This window comes from Pipistrellus kuhlii, unplaced genomic scaffold (assembly GCF_014108245.1).
Source record: "Pipistrellus kuhlii isolate mPipKuh1 unplaced genomic scaffold, mPipKuh1.p scaffold_m20_p_16, whole genome shotgun sequence".
Lineage (NCBI taxonomy): Eukaryota > Metazoa > Chordata > Mammalia > Chiroptera > Vespertilionidae > Pipistrellus > Pipistrellus kuhlii.
The window spans coordinates 17030491-17058146 of record NW_023425471.1 but is presented as its reverse complement, the minus strand read 5'-3'; the positions used below and the strand labels follow the sequence as shown (position 1 = coordinate 17058146).

The window sequence follows — 27656 nt, the reverse complement described above, 5'->3', positions numbered from 1 at the left end:
TGTGTATATAATTTCCTGGCAGAGAGTGTCTGAAGGGATTACATGCAGTGCAAATTTAAGAAATAAAACAAGTATTTTTTTTAAAACATTTTTTCCTTCAATTCATAATTTCTTGGAGCAGGCCAAGTTTGATATAAAAGTGAACCTTTATAACATAACTGTCCTATAAAACACAACATCTAATATTTTTTGCTTATCTTTCTCTAGTTTATTTGTATATTTTCAACCGTGCTCCCTGCTTGCCAAAAATAATTTATTGTTTCTGTGATTAGGATTTCTCTAAGAATGTTTCAGATCTGAAATTTCAAGGGTGCTTCTTCTATAATCATTAACTCTGGGACAGATGAACCTTCATGATTGGCCCAGGATTTGGTTTGTAAGGTTTAGCAAGAAAAGATATGAGAAAGGGTAGTTACATTTGAATTTCAGATAAACAATAAAGATATTTTAGTTTAGTATGTGTCAGATTATTAGTTCTTTATTTAAAATTCAAAATTTACTGGGCATCCTGAATTTTATCTGACAACCTTACTCGTGATCTGTGTTTCTTAGATTTATGACCTTTAAGGGAAATATTTTCTATTTCAACAAAACCTTCTAAGAGTGCATTTCACCCAACTTCATTCTTTCCTTTTATAACACTGTCAGAACTAGCTTCACATTTCTTCTGTGCAGATAAAAGATACATTTCTTTCCAAGTCCCACGCTCTTTGCTAATGAGCTTTGGGTTTGGATGACACATGAGACAGGTCCTTGCTAATACTGCCCCCACAGCTGACTTTTGGCCACAGAAGTTTAATATCAAGCAGTTTGAGGAGAGCTATAGCTTTGGCAATCCCCATCTACTACTCTAACAGGAAGAAAAGTATCAACTGTATTTTAATTTTTATTTAAAGTTATGACTAGGATTGGTTAAGTTGTCACATAGATTTTAATTGAGCATCTGAAGGAGATATATCTACTACTATGTGTAATGCTTTAAACAACAAAATAAAATTAATAATAAAGAAAGAAGTTAGATACACATGATCTCACTCATTTATGGAATATAATGAACAATATAAACTGATGAACAAAAAGAGATCCAGAGACAAAGAAATATCCATCAGACCTTCAAACCTCAGAGGGAAGGTAGGGGAGGTGGGGAGGGTGAGAGATCAACCAAATGACTTGCATACATGCATATAAGTCGAACCAATGGACACAGACAATAGGAGGGTGAGGGCATGAGTGGGGAGGTTCGGAGGGTAATGGAGGAATAAGGGCATATATGTAATACGTTAATCAATAAAGAAATTTAAAAAAAAAAGAAGTTAGATACAGTGCTAGATCTTGAATTGGACCTCTTCTCTTATGTGGACCCTGCATTCCTCTGGTAGACTCTGAGCCTGCAGTTTTGCCTTTGGGCTTCACTGACAGTTGCTTGAAGACAGTTTCTGTATACACCAGTGGCTTCTCTTAGGGCACTTGCTGGCTGAGGGAGGGTCTCAGCCAGCAAGTGGGAGATGATGGATAAACACCCCAGAATCCTGGCCAACGTTCATCTCAATTCCTACAATCTCACAGAAGTTTCCCAGCAAGACTGGATCCTAGATGTTTATGTGGTAACCTGTCTCACATTTCCACCCTCTCATATTATCTCCTGAGATCACTTCCTGAACAATTTGTACCTAAGTCCTTGACTCAGCACCTATTTAGGGAGGAATCTATGACAGTCTTCCTATTCTAGAAGCCATAATACTATCTCAGGCTTACCACTAAATAAAAGTGTGCTTTTTAGAAATGACTTAATCTCTCAGGTTCTTCAACTTCTTCATTTTGGAAAGAAAAGTGAGCCAGTTGGCTTCTAGTGTTTCTTCCAGTCATAATTTTAATGTTTCCATTAGTTTGGGACCGTGAGGCATTTCAGGAAAGGGCAAGACTAAGACCAGTATAATTGAATATCAGGAGGAAAGGTGTTGGCACTGGATGCCCGGAGTCTAAGAATGAAACTACTAAGAAAGACTCTAAAAGATACATGGCAGAAGAATCGCATGACTTAGGGCAACTATGGAGAAACGTTTTAGCTTGAAACTGAAAAGACTCTATTAATGTTAGGGCCATCCAGGTTCTTCAAATCTGACAATTACCTGAAATGATTTGTACTTTCCACTGGAAGATATAGAATGAATAGAATGGACAATATTTGGCTGATACTGTCATAAAATATGAATAGATTATATTATTTGAAAATTTGCCATTTCTGATTAGTATTAAATCGCTTTGAAGAGAATAATTTGAAACAAAAAGCAACAGAATGATATGCAAGTTGACTGTATAATCTTGTGCATCCAGGACTTATTCATTTAAGAGCATAAAAAGAAGCAGAAAGAATAGGTTTTCTGGTTCAGAAATTGAGGCCAACTTTCACCTTTAATTCATAAACCCACTTCAGGATTGATTATTTTTCATAAAATTATGACAATGAAAAAACAAAGCCAAGAGAAATCCTGTCAATTGATAATACTCTTTGTGTTACTTGAATTAATTCTAGTGAGAAGAAAATGATTTGGCAATCAATTTATAAAGGTGTTAAATGTATTTAAATGTGAAATATGTATAGTTTCTTAAAGTTTACACTATAAGTAGTGAACTTTTTGTTAGTCTTGCCATGATTTATAAAACAAGATACATTTTCTTTAGGTAATTGAGTTTAATATACAGCCTTATTAAAATAGATATTGATATACTTTTCACCTTTTATTCCCAGGAATTTTAAGTGAATAAAAAATATTTCTTCTGACAACAAAGTGCATCAGTAACTATGGACTAGTCAAAAAAGCCTCCCCACTCTGATGCATGATACACTTCTCACCTAATATAGCACTTAGGGTGTTTTTATAGCTTTGTGTAGTTTGATATTAATTCTTGCATCATCCTCATTTTTCCCCTAAGAGATGATTACAGATAACAAAAGTAAAGAAAAAAATACAAGTGTGTTCCTGAGAAAAAAATAAATTCTGGTCAGATCACAGGGTTCACATGGGTGTGTACTCTCTTTCTCTCTCTAAAAATAAAAAGGTTTGCAAATTTCAGAAGTATACCATGAATATTACGGATATGCTTATCTATGTTCTGTGATAAGATCCTTTGCTATCTTAATATCAACATTTTATTTGAAGGCAGGCTAGAAATTGAACCACTGGGAAATGCCATGAAGATAAATCACTTTTACTGAATTTGCCAATTAGGCAAGGTAAAGCAATCAATCCTATATTGGTAGTTACTATTAAATCTAGCCAAACTGATAACTCTGGATAGCTAGAAAAAGTTCCAATTTTCTGAAAAATTTGGAAGAAATCATTCATTCCTTATAGCTGTTGCTTTGGGAACAGAATTTAAAGCTTTACCTAGATATGAGTGACTCAAAAGTGATTCTCTGGAAAGTGAACAAATTGAGCCTCTTGTTCCCTTTGTGAAAGAACATGTCAGAAATAATTGGTTGGTTATTTCTGTCTTAAAAGACAGACTTTATTAGTTATGTTGATAAGAAATGAAAGGATTTCCCTTGAAGTGACAACATTATTGAGCAAAAGTCTATTGTGGGCTTGAACATTCATTAATGAAAATGAAGTTTGCTATTTTGGAGGGTATTTTAATTAAAAAATATTTGACTGAGGAATCATTTGTCTCACATCACAGTCTGACTGAAATTATGTTTCAAGCTTAGTTTACTAGCTATGTTTCCAGTTCTTTTGAGAGATTTAGATTTTTTTACTTAGCTCCATTAGCTTAATAACAGCATCAGCAAAGTCCTTACCATGCAGGCTATTAAAATTTTCATATATAAATGGACATGTGCACATTATTCTGACTTCAGTTGATGGTCTATGTTAAATACTGATTAATTCAAATTAAATTACTTCTTAGAAGTTCAGTCACCTATCCTTTCCTTGAAGTTTAGTTAATCTCAAAGATTTGCTAAGACTGAAATATTCTCTTCTGCTGACTTAAAAATAATCTAGATTTTCATGTAATGGGGAAGAGTTTAGATGTAATCCCGCTAAATGATTTGACATTTCATTTAATTCCATTGCATTCTATTCTACATCACTGAACAAATTATTATAAAAGCACAATGGGGCTTTGAAGAATACAGGTCTACCATATATGGAATCCTAGTTAAGAAGCTCACATTTTAGTGCATTTATTAAAGACACAAAAAACAAGTGATTATACAAGGCTGAATATAGTAAATGGCTTGAGAATGTGTTGAAAGTAATGATTTTTTTGGACAAAGGAAATGAAGAAATATTGTTATATCATTTGCCTAAGTATATATTGTACTATGCTTAGTGATAGAGGTCCATAGTCCCATCATGAAGGGCCCTGAAGACAAGATTCAGGCATTTGGAGTTACTCTGTAATAGGGGCCCATTATTGGTAAGACATTAAACTGAAGAGAGTAGTGATTTAGGAAATTTAACTTAATCTTTAGGAAAATATATCTTGCAAGATAAATAAGAACACAGAAGACATGTTAGGAATATATTGTAGATGGTACAAACATCCTTAATGAAGGCAATGTCACTAAAAATTGATAATACATATAAGGCACATTCTAGAAATCAACAACAGAACCAATATTTAGGGAATGAACAAAGAATTCAAAATAGTAGACTCTGACACTGGGCAATTGGGAAGCTAAGGTTGGTTTTTAAAAATATAGGCAAAACTCATATATGAAAAATTCATAGCTAACATCATACTAAATAGAGGAAAACTAAAATAATTTCCCTTAAGATCAGGAATAATACAGGGATGTCCAATTTCACCATTCTTATTCAACAGTACTAGAAATCTTAGCCACAGCAATCAGATAAGAAGAAGAAATAAAAGGCATCCATATTGGAAAAGAAGTAAAACTGTCTTTATTTGCAAATGACATACCATATATAGAGAACCCAAATATTCCACACACAAAAACTACTAGAACTGATAAATTAAGTAAAATAGCAGTATACAAAATAAACATCCAAAAATTGCTTGCATTTTTATACACCAATAATGAACTATCTAAAAGGAAAAATAAGAAAACAATTCTGTTTACAATTGCACCAAAAAATATTTAGGAATAAATTTAACCAAGGAAGTAAAAGGCATGTACTCAGAAAATTACAAGAAACTGAGGAAATAAATTGAGAAAGATACAAATAAATGGAAGCATATATCATACTCATGGATCAGAAGAATTAACATTGTTAAAATGTCCGTATTACCCAAAGCAATCTATAGATTCAATGTAATTGATATAAAAATACCAATATATATTTCACAAAATTAGAAATTTTAAGTCAATAATTTTAATAATGACAGTAATCATTTTAATAGTTATAATAATCCAAAAATATATATGTAACAACAAAAAAGCCTGAAGAGCCTTAGAAATATTGAGAAAGAAGGACAAAGTTGAACAAATCACAATACCTGATATCAAACTATAATACAAGGTCATAATAATCAAAACAGCTGGCATAAAAACAAACAGAATAGAGAGCCTAGAAATAAACCCACACTTATATGGACAATTAATATTTGATAAAGGAGGCAAGACCATACAATGGAGAAAAGACAGTCTCTTCAATAAATGGTGTTCAGAAAATTGGACAGTTGTAACCAAAAAAGTGAAACTAAATCATCAACTTACACCATATATGACAATAAAGTCAACGTGGATTAAAGACCAAAATGTAAGACTTAAAACCATAAAACTCCTAGAAGAAACTATAGGCAGCGAAATATTGGACATTTCTTATTAATACATATTATATTATGATTAATATATATTATATCTCCTATGGCAAGAGATACAAAATAAAAACTGGCTCTACATCAAAGTAAAAAGTTTACTTTTAATACTCAATTATTCCTTTAATGCTTCTTTATTAGCATTTTCTGGACTCTGGGGAGCATAAAAATGTAAGACAAAGGATCCTATCTCACACTTACTGGGTTAAGTAGCATGTGAAGTATTCATATTTTCCTGAACCAATAGCAATTAATTCTGTTTCCTTGAAGAGATAATATAGTAATAATGAAAATGAATTATATAAGTTGATAAACATATTAGAATGAATTTTAGGGGAAATTTCTTCATAAGAAAGTTACAACAGATATGATAATGTGAATTTCAAGATAATTATTTTTCTTAAAAAATACATTCATGTTTCTTATATAACAAAATATATGGCCATACATACAATCTCATGTTAAAAGTAAAAGTTAAGATGACACTTTGTCTCTTTCTAAAGATATAACATTGTCAACTATAGTATGCTATTATTTTATGTTTAATATTTCTATTGTGAACAGAATGATTTCTAATGGTACAATTTGTAGTACTCTCTTATTTAACAACTATTGAAATACATTTTTCAGAGAAAATTTATACTTATTAACATTTTATATTCCATAAACAATTAAAGATCTAGGTCATAGCTACTGAGAATGGGAAAACTACTAAATCAGGTAATTTTACATGATATTCTATAGCTTCAGCACACAGAATATTTAGTAATTAAAAGATATGTAATATAATTATCAAACGTATTGAGAATAAATGCTGATGCCCAGAGGGGCTATTTTCGTGGATTGCAGTGTAGGAATGGAATGATAAGTTAATGCTGTCAGAAATTGAAGGAAATAAGCATTTCCCATCATCTACCTACCAACTCTCCTAAACACTTAGTTGGCTGATTCTGATTTATTATCTCATTTACCTTGAATACTAAACTTATCTTGTATGGATTTTAATCCCTAATTTCAAGATAAATAAATAAGTTCAGAGAGTTTAAGGAGTTGCCCAAGGTGACTTGAATATTATTGATAGACTTGGACTTTGAACCCAAATTCTTTCCCTCTATTTACAGATTCCAGTGAAGCTTGCTCTCTGCTAGAGGCTAGAGCAAATGTAGAGAGTAGCAAAGAGACTGGGAAGATTATGCATTTGCTTCCCCAGGCTTGGGAATATCTAGAGAGATGGAACAAGAAGACATAATGCATTTATGTCTTCAAACTCGGAGTCAGCAATGGGGAAAGACAGCACACAGATGGCTGGCTGTATATGAAACGCTTAGAATCAAAAGCGTTTCATACACAGGTTTCATAATCTTAAGGAAATTATTTTTCAACATTTATCCTGTAGCTCTTTCTGTAAAACCAGGGGAAAAGGGGAACTAGAAAGGGAACATAGAAGAAAACATGCTTATAAGGGGAAAGGTGGTAATGTTTGAGCAGAAGGATAATCATAGGATTGAATATCACATCTATATACTATTAGCCAATCACTGCATATGACTTTCTGTGCTGTACCTGAAATCTTCACCCCAAATATCTCTCCCAGTAAGCCTGTTCTTTTCTTTTTCAGTAATCATTATTAGGCTAAAGGAATTTTGTAATAATTTATTAGATTTTCTTGGTGTTCACTGTTAACTTCTGATTTTAGTGGTGAAGCGATGCATGGGATATATGGATGTATGCATTCATGGAGTGTAGAGAGAAGAGGAAATGCAAGATAATTGAAGTCTATTATTTAAGGACCAGGGTCCCAGTACATGAATTCATGCATCTTTGGTAGGCACAGGGGTAGGTCTTCGCCTATCCTCTGTGCCCCTGCCCAGCCCCTCCCACATCCATGGCCTTTCAGTCCCTGTCTGCCAACATCCCTGCTCCTGCTCTCACTCACTGATGGTACCACCTGCTCCACTTGTACCTGTTGATAGCACAGAGCAATTGGTCTAGCGACAGCGATGGATGCAAGTGGGGCCAGCACCATCAGCAGGTGTGAGCAGTGGCTGCTGCCCTGATCACCCCTCAGGAGCAGGAGCTGGTGGAGAGCACTCAGGAGCCATCAGGGCTGTCAGGTGCCACTCGCAACCACTAATGGCCCCTAGTGATCAGGACTATTGCTGAGGGGCGGCTCTGGTGACAGCAGTAGGTGTGAGCGCTGAGGAGGACTGCAGCACACAGCAGCAAAGAATTTTCAGTAACTACCAAAAGCTCAGCCCTATGACAGCGACCAGCATCCAGCCTTAGTCTGGTGCTCCAGCTCACTTGCTCCATCATTCTAATGCAGCCAAAGCCCTCCCCGTTCCACGTATGCCCCCTGGTGGTCAGCGCAGATCATAGCAGCCAGTTGTTTGGTTTTTCTGGTTGTTCCACCATTCGATCTGTTTGCATAATAACCTTTTATTATATAGGATTAGGTTCTGTCCACACTCCAAGAAATAACCCCTCTGAAAATGCTAATTTTAGCAACATATGAGACCACTAGATCAATTTGTTTAAAGCTACTGTTAATGTCATGTAAATAACTTGGAAGTTAGCCCTAGCCAGTTTGGCTCAGTGGGTAGTGTCAGCCTGCAGACTGAAAGGTCCTCAGATGGATTATGGTCAAGGGCACATGCCCAGGTTGCAGTACTTGATCCCCGTTGGGGGGAGTGTTGAAAGCAGGCGATCAATAATTCTCTCTCATCATTGATGTTTCTATCTCTCTCTCTCTCCCCCTCTCTAAAATCAATAAAAATATATTTTAAAAAATAAATTGGAAGTTAAAGTCTTATGTAAGGATTTGCAATTTATTATATATTCCTAAGATTCTGTAACTTTGCTGTAACTTCAGCCTTTCTTTTTCTGGATTTCCAAAACCACATTCCTTTCCTGTACTTACGCTGATTAGAGGATGGTGGCTAGCATGAATTAGATGAGGGTTAATTAAATGAATATTGGCTTCTTGCAGTATGGTTTAAAGTGTTTGTTCGGAATGTGCCTCAATATGAGTTTTTAAAACTAACTAGCTATTAATATTAAGGTTATACTGTGTGCCAGATAAAGTGCTAACCAGTTATAGCTTATTCAGTCTTCCTAACCTCCTGAATAAATAGGTACCTTTATTATCACAGTTTTGAAAATTAGAAAGCTGAGGCTTGGTTGAAAATCCCCTCAAGGTCACAGAGCTGGTTAGCAATGCAGCCAGGAATCAAATCCAGGAAATCTGATTTCTAGTCCCACATATTTACACATAAATGTATTTTTGTTAGTCTAACATCCATACTATGCCCTTTCTATTTATATTCTGAAAGGTGTAGGGGTACATTGTCAACTCTGTTTTAAAATAATTTTTCATTTAAAAAAATATATTTTATTGATTTTTTTTACAGAGAGGAAGGGAGAGGGACAGAGAACAAGAAACATCAATGAGAGAGAAACATCAACATCAACCAGCTGCCTCCTGCACACCCCCTACCAGGGATATGCCTGCAACCAAGGTACATGCCCTTGACTGGAATCGAACCCGGGACCTTTCAGTCCACAGCTTTATCCACTGAGCCAAACTTGTTTCAGCAAATAATTTTTTTCATTTTTATTAAACCCTCTTTCTCTGATTGGGAAGTATTAGGTGCTTTTAAAATCTTTCAAATGTCTTCATTGAAATGAACTTTAGGTTCTCCCACCTTTGAGAGTTCAGGAGTTGGCAGAAAAATAAACTTTTTTTTTCATTAAGAACGGTTTATTAATTAACTGTCTAATTGATGAAAGGACTAAGAAAAATTAATAATTAAAAAAATGAAGCAAAGAAGCACAAGCACACAAAACAGAAATAACCACTAATATTTACAAAATTAAAAAATTATAATTTTAAAAACTTTGAGCTCTATATTAATAACGATTTTAAAATGTAAACATTTATTTATGACAGAAAGATTAAAAAATGGGTTCTGATATTAAGCCTACTACAACTTTGGGATCATATTGAAGTAAGTGGGTATGAAAACAAAAGCTTTTCTAGAAGAGCCTGTTGAGAAAGCTTATTTAAAATATTCAGCAAATTTACAACAAAATTACATGCTATAAATAGACCCTCATGGGGAACTAGACAATATTGTGACCAGCAAGGCTTAGCAAAGTGAATATTGGACTTACAATAAAATGGCTAATCATTTCCAGATCATTTCATTCAGGGAAGCAGGGGGTAGAGAGCCTACCCTGTGCAGAGGTGCTGGAAAGAAGGAAGTAAGAATGTCTACAAGAGAAGATGTGAAGCAAAGAATAAATTGCCTACCTTCCCATCATTTTCTAAGAAATTATAAAACTTTTTAATTTGGCCAGTAAACGTTTATATGAAAATAAAATCAGCTCATATCCATATGTATTGACGTAGCTAATTGTTCATAAGTAGGGATATATATATTTGGTCCTGTGATGGCTTTTCCTAGATAATTACTTTCCCAGATATTGGACTTAGCCTATGCTCCCAGAAACATTTCTGGTTTCTTAAGATTATTTGCAAATTTTATATTTGATCCAACTTTTGTGCTCATTAGTCTTTCCTTTTGTGCACGATTATTTAACTGAACTAAAAAATAACAAATTACTTATAACATTTTATTAAACACCTTTGTAATTATATTAATGGAAAGTGACATGTGAGAGGCAGTAGATGGCTTTGGCATCCATGCAGAACCCATAATTTGTGTTGTTTCTAGATGTGTGTGTGTGTGTGTGTGTGTGTGTGTGTGTGTGTGTGTGTAATTAGGACCTGCAAGTGTTGGCAATTTACTGTAGGTTAATCATTGAAATAGAAGGAATCCTATATAATAAAAAGTAATATGCAAATTGACCATCACTCCAAAACACAAGATGGCTGCCCCCATGTGGTCAAAGATCCTGCCCCCATGTGGACACAAGATGGCCACCACAAGATGGCCGGCAGAGGAGGGCATTTGGGAGGGACCAGGTCTGCAGGGGAGGGGAGTTAGGGGCAAACAGGCTGTCAGGGGAAGAGTTAAGCATCAATCAGGCTGGTAGGAGAGATGATCAGGCTGGCAGGCAGAAGCAGTTAGGGGTAATCAGGAAGGCAGGCAGGTGAGTAGTTGGGTTCCAGCAGTCCTGGATTGTGAGAGGGATGTCCGACTGTCTGTTTAGGCTCGAGGGGTTCCAGTTTGGAGAGGGTGCTTGCTGGGCTGAGGGACAACCCACCCCCCATGCACGAATTTTGTGCACAGGGCCTCTAGTAATAAAATAAACTATGCACTTTGGCAACTACTGCTCTTTCCTGTTCCATGTTGCTGAGCACATACTATGGCCAAGGGAAATATTGTATTCTATCCTATGTAGCTTACAGGAGACCCAACCTTGTTGGTGTTTTGTTGTTGTTAATCCTCACTTGAGGATATTTTTCCATTTATTTGTAGAGAGAGTGGGAGGGAGGGTGAGGAGAGAGAGAGAGAGAGAGAGAGAGAGAGAGAGAGAGAGAGAGAGAGAGAGAGGGAGAGAGAGATAAACATTGATGTGAGAAAGAAACATTTTTTGGTTGCCACCCCACATGAGCTAAACCAGCTAGGACTTTTTTGTGTTTTTTATTAGTCCACCTTTCAATTAATTGTTGATCTTTACCTCCCCTAAGCATTAAATTAAATAATTTCATAGACTTGAATATTTTTATGCCTTTTATTTTCCAGGCACTATTTTACAATATAATAGCATGAGTCTGAAGTAAACACTGGAATGTCTCTTTCTCCAGCGGTTGTCTTACGCCAGTTTTAAAAAAAATCAGCTTGACCATGGGTCAGAGCAAGAAGAACTCGGTCCCACTGATGTTGAAAGCAAATAAAAGAAAAGTAATTTTAAATAATAAAATTGTGATTATGAACTAAGGGAATAGCAAATATTGTCAGGGACTTTAACTAGAATATAATTTATAATATTATAAATATAATTATTTACAGAGGTATAACAAAATCTGAGTTTTCATATCTAAGCATTTTCAATGTTAACTTTCACAATGGCCTTTTTTCTTGTCATAAAGAAAAAATATCATTAGTTGACATTAGAAAACAAATGTTGCTGACATTTGTATCTATCTAATATTGGTATCAAAATTTAATTAAGAGCATGAAAGATATTTTTAAAATATAGTAAGTGCAGCAAATGCATTACATTAATAAAAATAATGACAATACATACATAATAAAATACCTAGTATGTATGTATATGTGTGTAAATAAGTCACATACTTTTTTTACAGTTATTCATTTATTTTTAATAAATCTTTATTGTTCATATTATTACAAATGTTCCTTTCCCCCCCCCTTCATTGCTCTCCTCCACCAGATTCCCACCCCACCCTCTGTCCTTCCCCCCCCCTCCGTTGTCCTCATCCATAGGTGCACAGTTTATGTTCAGTCTCTTCCCAAATCCCCCTCTCCCCTTTTCCCCAAGAATTGTCAGTTCACTCCCCTTCCATACCTGTGATTCTATTATATTCAACAGTTAATATTGTTCATCAGATTTTTTTTTTTACTTTCCTTGGTTTTTAGATTCACTTGTTGATAGTTACGTATTTGTTGTTCATAGTTTTTATCTTTATTTACTTTCTCTTCGAAAGAACCCCCTTCAGCAATTCATATAATTCTGGTTTGGTGGTGATGAACTCCTTTAGCTTTTTTTTTATTAGTGAAGCTCTTTATCTGGCCTTCGATTCTGAGTGATAGCTTTGCTGGGTAGAGTATTTTTGGCTGTAGGTTCTTGCTATTCATTACCTTGAATATTTCTTGCCATTCCCATCTGGCCTGCATGGTTTCTGTTGAGAAATCAGCTGACATTCATATGGGTGCTCCTTTATAGGTAACTACCTGTTTCTCTCTTGCTGCTTTTAATATTCTCTCTTTGTCTTTTGCTCTTGGAATTTTAATTAGGATGTGTCTTTGTGTGGTTTTCTTTGGATTCCTTTTGTTTGGAGTTCTGAGTGCTTCCTGGACTTGTAAGTCTAATTCTTTAACCAGGTGGGGGAAGTTTTCTCACACTATTTCTTTCAGTATGTTTTCGATATCTTACTCTCTCTCATCTTCTGGGACCCCCATAATTCTCATGTTGGTTCGCTTGAAGTTGTCCCAGCGGTTTCTTACATTATCTTCAACTTTCTGGATTCTCTTGCCTTCTTGCTTCTGTGGAGGAGTATCTTCCGGCTCTTTATGTTCCAAATCTTTGACTTGATTCTTGCGATCTTCCATTCTGTTTTTAGGACTCTGTATAATATTTTTTTTATTTCAGACAATGTATTCTTTATTTCTTGTTGATCCCTTATTATTTCTAGTTGATCCCTTTTCATATCATCATAGGTCTTATCGACCTTTTCTAGGAAATTCTTGAAAAACCTTAAAAGCGTAGTTTTGAACTCTATATCCAGTCGCTTTTTGTCCTCCATTTCTTTTGTTTGTGATCTATTTCCTTGTTTCGGCATTTTCACAACTTCCCTGAGTTGGTAGCCTTAAAAGACTCTGTGTTCAGCCTGGACGGGGCGGAGTTTCAGGGTGGAGCTTACAGCCTTGGCTTCCGTCAGCCACGCCCTATGAGGCTCCTGAGTCTCAGTATTCCTCAGGGTCCTTCATTACTCATTGCAAGCACCTCTGAGAGAAAGGTGCCCTTGATTTTTGCCTGCTACCAAAGTGTCTAGTCTCTCCCCCAATGAGCCCGGAACTGGGGTTCAGTTCAGTTGGAAGTGGGGTACAGAGCAGTCTGGAGCTTTAGTCTCCTTCCCGCCAGGGCAATCACGTGGCATAGCCAACCATCCAGGACCTCCTTTCACCACTCTCCCAGGTTTCCACCTTAGAGCCCAGCTCCCTCTGTATGAGCCTGGGTCCCCGGGGTCTGGCCTAGAACTGGGGTTCAGAGCAGTCAGCACTGGGGCTCAGCACAGTCGGAGCTTTTGTCTCCTTCCTGCTAGGGAAATCTGGCAGCAGAGTCAACAGTCCATCCTCTGCGCACAATGTCCACCCCTCTGGGGGCTCTGCCTTTTGCCTCTCCCTTGGGATTCTGCCTCACAGCCCCGGCTCCCTCCATATGAGCCTGGGTCTGGCCTAGAACTGGGGTTCAGAGCAGTCGGAACTGGGGTTCACCACAGTACGGAGCTTTTATCTCCTTCCCGCTAGGGAACGCCAGCCAGGCACTCAGCCACCCCTCCTCGCCGGCTCTATCTCCGCGCCCGCAGCGTGTCTCCGTACTTTAGGCTTTTACAGCTCCTCTGGTTTTCCTTCTGGTTTTCTCTTTCCTTCTCATTGTAGAATTTCCAGTCAGTCAACTTTCCTGTAGTTCTGGGTAATGTCCATTTTATATTTTAGTTGTATTTTATTGAAATTGTTGTGTGTGGCTGCGGTTAGGTGTTTACCTGTGCAGCCATCTTGGATTCCCCAAGTCACATACTTTTAATAAAGAAAAATATACCCTAACAATATTACAACATTTTTACTTGAATGCATTATCTTCTGATAGGCAGAAATATTAGTGTACCTTTCTTTGGATACATCTGTATTGGGCTCATATTTCAGGCTTAATTAGCAAATAAACTCTAAATCTCCATTGTATATAACTAGCTAAGGGGACTTCAAATCCATAAGAAGTAAATATTTAATTAAAATTTAATTTTAAAATGACTTTATACAACTTTAATGTATTCTTAAAATTAGTAGTCTTGAGAATCCATGTTTTCTCAAAGGAAGCAGGAACATATACCTTATACCAATGATCATGACTCTTATTTGTGGATACTTAGGTTGGCAGAAAAATTTAACTTTCTAGACTCAACTTTTTATGTGTGGCATTTTTGCTGCTTTTTAACAATCAACTTTTTAAAAAATGAACTCTCGGCATTGACTATTTTATAGTGTTTTGTCTTTTTCTGACATGGAGGATTAGCTAATGCTATGATATTCATCAATAATTATTTTCAGAGTTAAGGACTGGGGGAAAAAGGAAACAATTACAGCGTTGTAGTAGCTTCTGTCTTGCAGTTGTTGACTGTTCTCAGAAAGGCCAGTTTAACCGTTTTTAATCTAATCCCTGATTAGGAGCAAAAGTAGAAGTATAATTTAAATAAGTAGAAAAGAGAAGAGATACTGGAAATAACTCAAAATAGAGTTTATGCTAATCTACCCCGGTGCTATTCACTCATTATGATTTTCTGCAACCATGGAGAGCCTTTCCTATTTTGTTTGTTTGTTTGTTTATTTTTCACATTTTCCTCTACTCAATATAAGTCCAGGTAGTTCTTATGTGATTTTAAAACTATCTGCTCACAACAAGCTTTAGTGGTTATTTTGCACTGCTGCAAAAGCATAAAATGCAAACCCTGATCAATAGGGCAATTTCTGATTATAAAACAAATAGATGATCAAAACAATATCAGAAATATAAGTACTGGAGAAAATATATAATACATTTAATCACATATGCTTTAAAAAAGCTCAATCTGAGTTTGACAGTAAGCAATTCATGGATCAAACAATACTTAAGTTCCTTTACTAAAATATGTCAAAACAGTAAAAATAACAATTCACATGTACAAATTGAACAGTATTGCATTATTTTCTTGTTGATTTTAATATATGTAATTATATGTACTCTTGTACTTGAGTGATGTGGAAAAAAAGAATTGGCCAAATTAAATAAACCAACTTATGCTATATTGGCTACCAAATTATTATTGTAATGATTATTTTTTAAATTCATGGCTATCACATTTGAAATGTTCCCGATCCTGGCTTATATAATTTAGAAAACCTCAGACACAACATGACTTTCAAGGACAACTCTGAATGTTAATGTTTCCATTTTTGGCCTCAGAGAAGAGTTTTATTAACCAGTGTAAGCTGTGGAATGTCAAAGGCGTGATCGACAGTATACACTCTGCACACAAAATAGATGCATAGTCATTTTATTCTAAATTGCTTCGCTTGAAAATGTAGCATGAAAATCTAGAGAGAGGGAGTAAAAGTAAGTCATTTTATACTGCTTTAAATTGTTCAGATCTGAAGAACAAAAGTCCTAGGATAAAAATGGTCTTGTATTTGAGTTAGTTTTAAGCCAAACCTAATAACTTTCTTTTATATCTACCATAGGGTTTGAATAAGTAAGCTAGCCTGATAGATGTCAAGCATCATTGTTCACGAGTAGGGGCTGCAAGTTTTCCAGAAAGTAACAGGCCTTATGCCAAACTTGCTTCTTCATTCTTGTGTTATATAAAAAAAAATGTTCTAAGAAGCAAAATGGATGATTTGAGGTTTTGCATATTCTCTGGGATTTTCCAATAATAATCAGTATATCATGATAATATCTTGGGGAACTGGCCCTCCCAAGCAAGATGTCTAGGTTCAAGAACAGCCTTCTCTGTTTACCATTTATTTATCTCACTGATTATCTCTGTTTATCTTTATAAACCATTATACACTATGATTTTTATTTATTTATTTTCCTTTTAATCCAATTTCTTCAGGTGATACTGGTTAACACAATTATATAGCTTTCAGGTGCACAATTCTACAATATATCATCTGTTCACTCTATTGTATGTTCAGTATCCCAAGTCAGTTCTCCTTCCATCACCATATATCCCCCATTTATCCTCTACCATTTCCCCTCACCAACCTCCCCCTGGCAGTCACCAACTGTTTTTTGTGTCTATGCATTTTTTCTATTTTTTACACTATGAATTTTTAAAGATTGTAATACTGTTTTGTAGTTACCTATCCTCATTAGTGATTATATTAAAAAAAAACAAAACTAATTTGGCCTATTGCATCAGTAAGGGACGAATATATCTGTGCATCTTGCCTTCACCAACATTTATCCATCTTTAGTTGCTTGGAATATGTAGTGATAACGTAAATAGACACAAGCAACAAATGACTAAACTAATACATAAGAAAATAGTAGTGAAAATGTTATATTAAAAATGATAGAAAAAAGTAAATAAGAAGTAGATTTAGATAGTATATGCATGAAAAGCATCTCTGGGCAGGTGACACTTAAACTGTGGGATTGAACAAAGGAAAAACAAACACCTCATACACACACACAACATTATGGTAGTTCCCAAAGAGAAAGGGGGTTGAGGGGAAGTAGGAGAGGGTTAAGGGGGCATAAACAATGATGGAAGGAAACTTGATGTGATGAACACAAAAAAATAAATTAATTAAACTGAGTCCTGAATGAGGAGAAATTATTTTTAAAAATGGAGGGAGAACAATTAAGGCAAGAAAGTAGCTTGACATATTTGTGAAACAAGAGGTCTCTGAAAAAGTATCAGTGGGCAGGAATGCTGTGCAGCGTTAGACTAGAGGTAGGCAGGTACTAGATCATGAAAAAAAAAATAACAGGTAAAGAATTTGTATTTTCCTTTTAAAAAAATATATTTTATTTATTTTTCACAGAGAGGAAGAGAGAGGGACAGAGAGTTATAAACATTGATAAGAGAGAATCATTGATCAGCCGCCTCCTGCACACCCTCCACTGGGGATGTGCCCTTAACCAAGGTACATGCCTTTGACCAGAATCGAACCCGGGACCTTTCAGTCTGCAGGCCGACGCTCTATCCACTGAGCCAAACCTGTTTCAGCAAGAATTTGTATTTTCCTTTTTAGCATGATGGAAATCCATTGGTTTTAGATAGAGGAGTGACATCTGATTTATAGTTGAGCAGAGGAGAAGGAACAAGCAAATAAGCTAAAAAGCAGCAATAAGTGAGGTGGGAGGATAATGGAAGCTCAGGAGAGGAGGATGACAAGAATGAATGAGTGGTTAATTAGATTAGTAATCGAAATGTCAAGTAAGATGATTTAAAAAAACAATGGCTGTTCAGTTTGGGAACCTGGAGGTTGATGGCGAACTTCACAGAGATATTTTAATGGGATAGTGGGCAAAGAGAATAGTCGGGTAAGGAAGTAGAAAGAGCAAGTATTAAAAAAAAACACAAAATATTTCTTCATTGAAGAAGAACACATACTACTATTATGGGAGGAGCAGGAGGGTTACTTATGTAAGCAGAGTATATTTTTTATTTTGTTTTTTTTTGTTGGTGTTGATAATGGAGAACTGCTGTAGAGATGGAGACATTGAAGATACCAGAGGCAGCAGGTAATTTTAGGTTAAAAGTCCTTGTAAAGTGAGAGGAGGTGGGATAAGGGCAGGCAGAATATCTTACTATACCTTTCTGAACAGATGCTCTCTTTATACTTTTAATATCAATTGATGGTAGAAATGTACAAATTTCCCGAGTATCTTAGCTGGTTCTGTTTTAATAAAAAGAAAAAGTATATTACCCAAAACATGGCAGAAAGAAATCATTCGTTTGGGAAGAAATTTTAATTTACTTTTAAAAATTATCTTTCAGGTGCTTCAAGAAGATCTAGAACAGGAACAAGTCAGGGTCAATTCTCTCACTCACATGGTGGTAGTAGTCGACGAATCTAGTGGAGATCATGCAACCACTGCTTTGGAAGAACAACTTAAGGTGAGATGATTTTCTTTAATACACTAAATATGAAATTTTAAATAATGAATTGTTACTTAGAAAACAATTAGAAAGTTTATAAGATAATTTGTATATTACAAATATTGAGTATAATATATATGTATTTATTTGAACTAATTCAAGTTATGTCCCATTTGTACATAATTCCCTTTCATTAACAATATACTGTTTGCTCACACTAGCTCCTGGCCTTTGGGGAAATATATAAATGCAGATTAATTTTTTGTTATAGTTGAATAACATGTGTTAGATGATTGATCAAGGGAATATTATTTATGCCGCTTTAAACATGCTGTTTAAGAGAGGACAAAGGTAAAAAACATAAAAAGCATTACATTCAATTAGATAACATGAATTGAACACCTTCAGTGTATTTTTTCCTGGAAGTCTTCAGTTGTAGTCTTGATGAGGGCATAGCAGCATGTTTAAGTCACGATTGTTTTGTTGGAGCAGATACTTAGCCTTTTATTTTTATTTTTGTTTTGGTGGTTTTTTTTATTTTTTTAAAATAAGGATTTTACTGAACTATAGCATGCGTGCAGAAAAATACACAAACCATACACCCAATAAATTATCACCTCAATCCAGCCACCACTGACAAAAATCAAAACATCACCAATTCCCTAGAAGTTCCCCTCGATCCTCCTCCTAATCACTATTAGTAATCACTAATAGCACAGATTCATTTTAGCTACTTTCTAACTCTGTAAAAATAAAGTCATGATACTTAGCCTTTTAAGCCCTCACTAGGCTGAGTCAGTAACTGTGTGCTTGGAAACATGACCAATACTTATGAACAAAGGATAATATGGATATTATATTTTTTTCTTCTCTTCCTAATTAGGAATTATAAGGTTTTACTGTAAAATTTAAAATAATTTCAACAAATCCAAAATCCATACACAAAAACATCAATAGTATGGGAAAAATATAATTTATTGTTCTCAATTTGATAGGTACATTCACATATATGTACAATTACAGATTGTATTTGAGGTATTCTTTGTACTCACCAAACTCCTGGCTTTTCTTTGTGATAGTTCAGAACCAGTAGTCTGACACATCTAAGGATTTAATCAGTGTGGGTTTAAATAGCTTTATCAACTCAAGGTTGTTCTAAACATAGTTTCTTTTACTAAACTTATAACAGCATTTCTTAAAGCCTTATATCTGTTCTATTTTTACATGAGTTGTGGTTTCTTTTTTAGCTCAGGGAAATGTCATTTCCTCAGATTACTGTTTTAGATTGCCAATCTACAATTTTATCTTACTTGCCATTATTAAACAAAAAAGAGAAAACCCTTGAGCTGCTACAACTGAGCATTTAATTTATACTAGTTACTCAAGTTAATTGCTTATGTTTCAATGAAACTGTAGGGATCGCAGATCTAAAAAGGCTTAGGACTGCTAATATTATAATGTATCATTGAATATATGATCAAATATCACACACACACACACACACACACACACACACACACAACCACCTAAAGGACTAGTGAAAGACAACTATTGTGCCCATTTTAAGGAATTCTGTCATTCTGGTACAATAGTGTTGTAACTAATTAAGGATGGCAAAATTTTAATACTGTGTTTCTCAAAAATGTTCAGAAAAGATAAAAGAAGGCTAGAGGGCAGAGACAGGAAGAATGACTAATTAAAAAAAAAGTAAAGTGTTTCTAAGTCATAGAGTAGTTCCAGTTAAAATAACTACTGAAATAAATCCATTTCAGCATTACCAGACCTAGTACTACTGGCTTTGGAATATAATTATTTTAAGGTGATGCCTATGAGACTAGGCCACCTGTAAAAATAGTCCATAGAATTGGCAAATGTTCACTGGGTGAGATCTTAGGTAAGGATAAATTAATAGTGGTAGTCCTAAGGTTTTCTATACATTTATCTTACTTGCTTTCATTTTTATCTTGTTTTCTGTGTTTCACCCAAGACATCTACTTAAATAGCTTTGCATATATTGGCTATCCCTGATTTACACAAATTCAATCTCCCTTTATCCATGACTAGAAGCTCGATGCATGAAGATTCATGCTAGAATGGGCTTTCCTTTCCCTGGCTGCCAGCACAGCTTTTCCACTCCAGCCCAACCCCTTTTCACTCAGTCCCCAGACCCACCTCTTTCAGTTCTGGGAACCACCTCCTTCAGTTCCTGCCCTGTCTTCCCACACTGCCCAGAGGCCTTGAGAGACCTGTGGTGGGGCAGAATGCCTGCATTGTCGCTATGGCAATGATATAAACATTCCACCCCCAACACTCAATGCCTGTGTATGCAAGTTAACCACTCTCTTTGTTGGGTTAATTTGCCTATCACTCCTTGATTGGCTGGTGGTATAGTGGAGGTTCGGTCAATTTACATGTTTGTCTATTATTAGGTAAGATTGTCTTGCCCCTTAATTTGTGTTGACTACTACCTCCCAACCTCTTTTCCCCTCAACTTTCTTTCCCGCTTTGATGTCCTCCTTTCCATCTACATAGCTTCTTACTGACACCTTACTTTTAGATAATCTAGACTAGTATATATGTATAAATGGGCAGAGTTAGAAGGAATTAAGTGGTGAGAAAGCCCCTGCTTTAGCATTTCTTTCTTCTCATTCCAACAGTTTCCTCAGTCCCTGAGGAATCCATGCTTGAATTCTATGCCTTATTTAACCATTGGTTTGAATTGCCCTGGAATGCTGGGCTCTCTTTTGCCTTTGAAATCCTGATGACTCTTTGAAATTCTGATGACTCTTCGCAAATGGACCTAATTTTGTCTTGCCTAGTTTAATTTTTAAAAGGAAAGGGAGGAGGAAGAGAAGTTGGTAGAGAGGAGGAAAAGAGAATAAATAATAAAGGATAAGAAAACAGTTAAATACATACATTGGAAGGAGCCTCTTAAACATAACACAAGTATCCTTTGCAATGTAATAAAAATTCCACATGTACATTTGAGATTGTGTACTGTCATATTCCCAGAATAATTCTGTTATAAGTAATAGGAAGAATGTTAGGAAAGGAAAATAGATATATGGACTTCATACAAGGGGAGCAGGGGCTGGCCGGGACATGAGAAGAATCTTTGAAGCTTTTAATAGAGTGAGGTCTGGTCATCCATAGATATTCCCCAAGGTCTGATAGTGTTGAATGCTCACTTACAACTTCTTTCTCTGCCATGATCTTCCATGTCATCACAATGCCTTAATCCATTTTGTTCAAGTCAGCTGAAGTATCATCCAGAGCCTCAAAATGAATACTCAGTGGTCTTTAATTAAGAGATGCAGATGGGGAAAATTAGGAGTCCTTGATTTAGTACAATGAGGGAGAAATGTGCCCTTTATCATATTTTAAAAAATACCCAAGGATATGATTTCATTGATTTTCAGAGAGAGAAGAAGGGAGGGGGAAGGAAAGGAGAGAGGGAGAGGGAGAGGGGGAGAGAGAGGAAGGGGAAAGAGGGGAGAGGGCAAGTGAGGGGGAGGGGATGGGAGAGAAACATCAACCTCATCCAGGATTGAACCCAGAACCTTGTTGGTACGTGGGAAGACACTCCAACCAACTGAGACACCCGCCGGGCTGTACTTATCATCTTGAGTTAAAACTCCAAAAATAACTCCTCATAGAACATCTTTACATGTATTGACTTATTTCTATGAACTGTAAGTTGCATTTTCTCTAACTTTGAAAGACTCTTAGAGGTCTTCATTTTAAAAGGTTTGAAGAAAAACAAAGTTAGATCAGAACATATGCTTAGGGATTCTGAAAGATGGCATGGCTTCTGAAGGATAATATTCTGAAGGAGCAGTCTGTTGTAAATTAATTTGATTCTCTCATCAGTTCAGCTTGTCCCTCAGCAATGTCACCACCAGTCAGAAATTTGTCCTTAACTTTGAGGCTTCTAGGATGTCAGTAGACTGAAAGTCTGATTTATAAACAATGATGGCAATAAATAATTTTATTGAGAAATAGTTTGGCTAAATAACTAAGGTGGGTAATTTATGTATAGTCTCCAGTCCTGGAGGACCTCACCATATCTATTTCTAATATTCTGCATTCTATTTTCATTTTTTCAATGAGTACTTGTTATGTTCTTTCTATGTACCAGAAATTGTGCTAGGTAACAGGTAAAACAGTAAGTAAAAAGAGAATTTGTCACATCCTTTTCGGGTCAGGAGTGAGTAATTTTTGAGCTGACTGCTTTCCTTAGAACCTGAAAGAATAGCAGCCATTTCTCAGCTCCTTCTTAAAAATCAAATGCTGATGCTTTCTCATCTGTGGTGGGTTTGGCGACTGCTCTCTTGGTACCTACAATATAGCAGAAGAAATAGTCCTTAATCAGATATTTACAAAAATGATCAAATATTTAAGGATAGACACAGTTTTTTCTATAAATGAAAGGAATAAGGCTTCATAGCAAACAAAAATTAATCTTACTTAAATTGAAACTTGAAGGCATGAAATGATTCTGTAGGCAAGTGATGTATAAGCTAGGATCTTAAGGATATGCTGGAGGAAGCTGTACAAAGTGTGTGTAAAGATTATTAGTGAAGGTGGGTACAATTTCCAGGAAGGAGAAATAGTATATCAAGTGAGCATGTTACCCTCAAGGCACTGGAAAAGGGGCCAATTTAGCTCCAATTGAGTTCAGAACAGTGCTGCTAGAGGAGGCTTGGCAGGTAGACAGGAGCTTACCTAAGAATTGAAATGTGTGTGTGATACTAAACTCCACAGTAATTCATTCAATCAAAACCATGTATTGAATAGCAGCTCTCTGCCAGTATGACAGCTGGGATGACTGTGATGAGGAGGAGCTGAGGCAACAGTCACAGAACCTGCCCTTCAGACTTGCACTAACCAAATGCAACCAAAAGAAAAATTATGGCCATGATAAATTCAATGTGCCAAAAATATAACTTGCTAGATGACCTAGCTTACTCTAGAAGGTCAGGAAAATAGAAGTTAATTAGGCAGTGCTGAAGGGCAAGAAAGTGTTCTGGACAGAACAGCATTTTTTTAATTCATTTAACAAATTTATATATTGAGTGTTTCCTTGGTACTAGCCAAAAGTCTAAGCTTTGAGGTTAAGTATGGATAAAATATAAACCATTCCTCTATGAATCTTACATTCTAAGCATGCATAATAAAAGGCAAGGTTTATTCTATGAAAAAGGTGATAAGAACAAAAAGGAAAATACACAGGGAAAGGTAGTAGTAGTTAAAGAAAGCTACATTGAGAAGATGGCATTAAAAGAAAGTAAGGGAAGTGTTTTTGGAGGTACACAGGTCCTATGGGGCCTTTTATATTTGAAAAAAATGACAATAAATGGAGCATAGAGAAAGCCTTTGTTCTTAGGAGATAGCTGCTTCCAGTAAAAAAAGAATAAGAAACATGGTGAGGCTCATAGATTACAGGAAATGCTCTAATGAAAGCATCTTCCAGAGAAAAGGCAGTGCTATTAAAGTCCCATTATTGGATATGTTCTTTTATACAAGTTAATACTTGAGAGGCCAACTAGATGTATTAAAGGTGTCTGAGGCCACACACCCAGGAGTGTTTCTGGCATATAAAAGATATTTGGATCATTTTGTTAGATGGCATTAATCCTAAAGTCATCTAGCTGTCTACCATTTTGGATCATTAAAGGTATATAAAAAAAAGAATTAATGCAGACAAGCATCGTCTTTTGAAGAATAACCTGGAATATAAATTTTAGAGCAGATTATTAAACTTAAAATTGTGCACACATATTCACTTTCTTGCCTATATGATGAAGTCAGTAAATTTAGAATGTTTTCTAGGAATAATTTTCAAAGAAAGATGAGAAAGGTTTCTAAGCACTAAAATACTAAAATCAAGACATGAGAGGCAACTTTATATCAGATGACATTAAACTATTTATACAAATGTTATGTGATATTAAGACAAATTCTTTTGTGGGTTTATAAAGTTGATGCAATGGAATGGGCATATAAAGAATTTTATCCCCTTAAGTATTTTGCAAAACCTCACATAATATGTTTGTTGATAAGGTGAGCCTTTCTCTACATGGATTGGTGGAGAACATCTGTGTTTTAATATATTTATTTTTGATTTATGTGTCAAATTATATAACTGAAAATAACTTCGAGTGTCAGATAATTTGGGGGAAAGATGCCATTGGAAGATGTAGCTAATGAATTGGGTAAATTTTGCCTGAGCAGGAGTGATTAATGGATGATTTCCTCTCCCACATGACTTTAGAATGTCACATACAAATTTCATATACTGGGAAAAGTATGTTTATTGTTTGAAATGTTGCTGTTTATAAAAAGCAATATATTTAAATAAATTGAGTAAGTTTTTGATAAGAAAGGTCTGATTTTCCATCCATAACGTGAATAACGTGCTAGAGACCTGGTACACAGATTTGTGCACCATTGGGGTTCCCTCAGAGTGCCTGTGGGGATTGGGCTAATATCGGCCATCCAGTGCCACCTGCCACTCCTCCTCATCCCAGCCACCTTTGCCTAATGCAGGCTCATGGCCCAGTCAGTCCTGATCAGGAGACGCTCACGCCAACACAGCAGCACTTGTCAGCCATGAGCCCTGTGTCTTGCACCCGTCAGTCAGATGAGTGGTTCTCCCCCATATCCTTCATCTTAATATGTTTTCTACATACATACCCTAAAAGACAGTGGTGGGAGGGCACTGACTACCAGGGGCCCACTCCTGCATTGAGTATCTTCCCCTGGTGATCAGTGCATGTCATAGCAACAAGTCAACTGGTCATTTGGCTGCTTAGGTTTTTATATATATAGAAGTATGTGTGTGTGCGCATGAGTGTGTGTGTGTGTGTGTGTGTGTGTGTGTGTGTGTAACCATTTAGATATTTACACATTTACTAGGGGTCCTCTCATACCTACCAATCCAGGACCCTTTTGAGGATGTCCTAAACCGGCAGTCAGACATCTCTCTCATAATCCAGGACAGCTGGCTCCTAACTGCTCACCTGCCTGCCTGCCTGAGCATCCCTAACTTATCCCTCTGCCAGCCTGATCACCCCTAACTGCTTCTGTCTGCCAGCCTGATTGCCCCCAACTGCCCCCTGCTAGCCTGGTTGCCCCTTAGTGCCCCCCTCTGCTGGCATGCTCACCCCCAACTGCTCCCCCCTGCTGACCTGGTTGCCTCTCACTGCCCCGCCCCCCTGCATGGTCACTCCATGTAGCCTGCTTTTCAGTGGTTTGGTCATCCCTCGCTAACCCCTCTGCCAGGCTTATCACCGCATGCAGCCTGCTGTTAGGTTGTTACTGTGAGGGCATCATGACCAATTTGCATATTACCCTTTTATTAGTATAGATATTTATACTAGTGACCTGGCATGAGAAATCATGTGGCCCTGCTCACCAGTGCATGCCCTGCCCACTGCCCTGCCTTGACACCATAACCTCTCCACCCAGAGGTCAAGTGTGCTTGGCTTCACCCCCAACCCCTCTGGCCTTCTCTATCTGCTTCAAGCCCAGCCCTTGGTTACACCAGCTGCCTTGGGCTGGTCCCGCTCCTCCTGGAGCCTCCCCACTCCTGCCCTGTCTCTGGAGCAACCGCTGTAGCTCCACCCCATCTGGGCCCTAGAGCAGAGTGTGGAATCCTCCTACATGCTGCACTGTGCTCCTTCCCCTGGCAGGTGAGTGGCAGGGCACTCTGAATGTGAGTGATGGGTGGTAAAGGACTGGTGAAGGGGATGCTACAGGCTCTCACCCATGCCCTCCCTGCCACAAGATGGTCCTACCTCCTTCATGTGCCTCCCCACTCCCACCCCCCACCTGTCTCTGGAGCAACATGGTGGTTCCACCTGGCCACACACACACACACACACACACACACACACACACACAGCCTCCTGCTGATTGGTTGTTACAGTATGAGGGTGTCACAATCATTAGCATATTAGCTCTTTATTATATAAGATATATTTTATGTTTTCTCTATATGTATGGATATATAAATGTGTCTACACACACAGAGATAGGTATGTAGGTAGGTAGGTAGATAGATAGATAGATAGATAGATAGATAGATAGATAGAGACAGGGAGATGCTAGCCAGTATTGGGGCCCAAGATTAATACTAAATCAAAGCAAGATGAAATATTTATTTATTTGTAAATCGATACAATCCTGGACACGATATGGTATCTAGATTACAAGGACTAACATTTCTGTTTGGTGCTGGTTTGAATACACTTTTAATTTTATTATTTTGCTACATTTTCTAGGATGTTGGCTTCCTCTAAAGAATGTTTATAGAACTAGGATTATTTAATTTTAAGAAAAAACTAAGCAGAGGTAAGGGACACATGGGTAATATTGTCTGTTAAAACAGGAAAGCATTTTTCCCCTCTATGTTACTTCAGAAAATTGTGCTATGAAAAATAGGCAGAATTTGATAGGCTTGGTATGTCTTCTGTTCAAATCTCTTTCCTGAGCCCAATTTCATTTACCCAATATACTTCTGAATATGTCTACCTTGAAGTCTAAAATGCATCTCAAGCTCAACATGGTGAAACTTACCTAAGTATGCCCTAGTTCCATGTGAACTTGCTTCCTTTACTGACTTCTCTGTTTTTCTTTTTGCACCACTATTCACCACAATACCTGTACCAAAAATCTGGCCTCATTCCAGACCCATCCCTTTCTTTCCCTATGCTCTCTCTGCATGGAACCAGTGACAACATTCCTTAAGTGCCTCATATTTATTATTTTATCATTGTTCCTGTCACTATTTCCCAAGATAAAAGCCATAATATCAACTCCTGGAAGTCCTTGCCTGCATTCTTATCTCTCTTCAATCTAATATCCACATTAAAGTCAGTGTGGGATGTCAAAAGCTTATTTAATATAGTTTCTCCTCTGCTTAAAATCTTAGTCATTTTCCATCCTCTACAGAGTCTGGTCACTTAGGCCTACAATTATTTTTTATTACCTGACCTCTACCTGTCTCTCAGTACTTATCTCCTTAACCTGCATTCTATTTCTTTAAGCAATTTGTGATACTCTGTATGCCATTATCTTTGTATTTGCTATTTCCATTACTCAGAATACTCATGTTTCTCATGTCTGCTTTGAAAACACCTATTTTATGGAGAAAACTCAGTTCAAATTTTCCTCCATGAAGCTGTATTTTCTCCATAGTGATGACCACATCCTTTTTTGTGCTATCTCTTTACCATACTTATGCCTCTGGTGTTTGGAAGGAAAATAGTCTATTAAAAGGCAGTTTTCAGAAAGACTATAATGTCCCCTTTTCCATCATGGCTTGAAAATGGAGTATGTAATTAAAAGT

At 36.5% G+C, this 27656-nt stretch overlaps 1 protein-coding gene across 4 annotated transcripts in view; it reads left to right on the top strand.

The window, feature by feature from the left end:
- Positions 1 to 27656, top strand: part of DMD (dystrophin) — a 1962662-nt gene that overhangs the window by 415707 nt on the left and 1519299 nt on the right. For all 4 annotated transcript variants that reach the window (XM_045582357.1, XM_045582356.1, XM_045582355.1 and 1 more), the window contains one exon: positions 18203 to 18322. In XM_045582357.1, coding sequence (XP_045438313.1) covers positions 18203 to 18322 — 120 coding nt within the window. The remainder of the gene's footprint in view (positions 1 to 18202; positions 18323 to 27656) is intronic.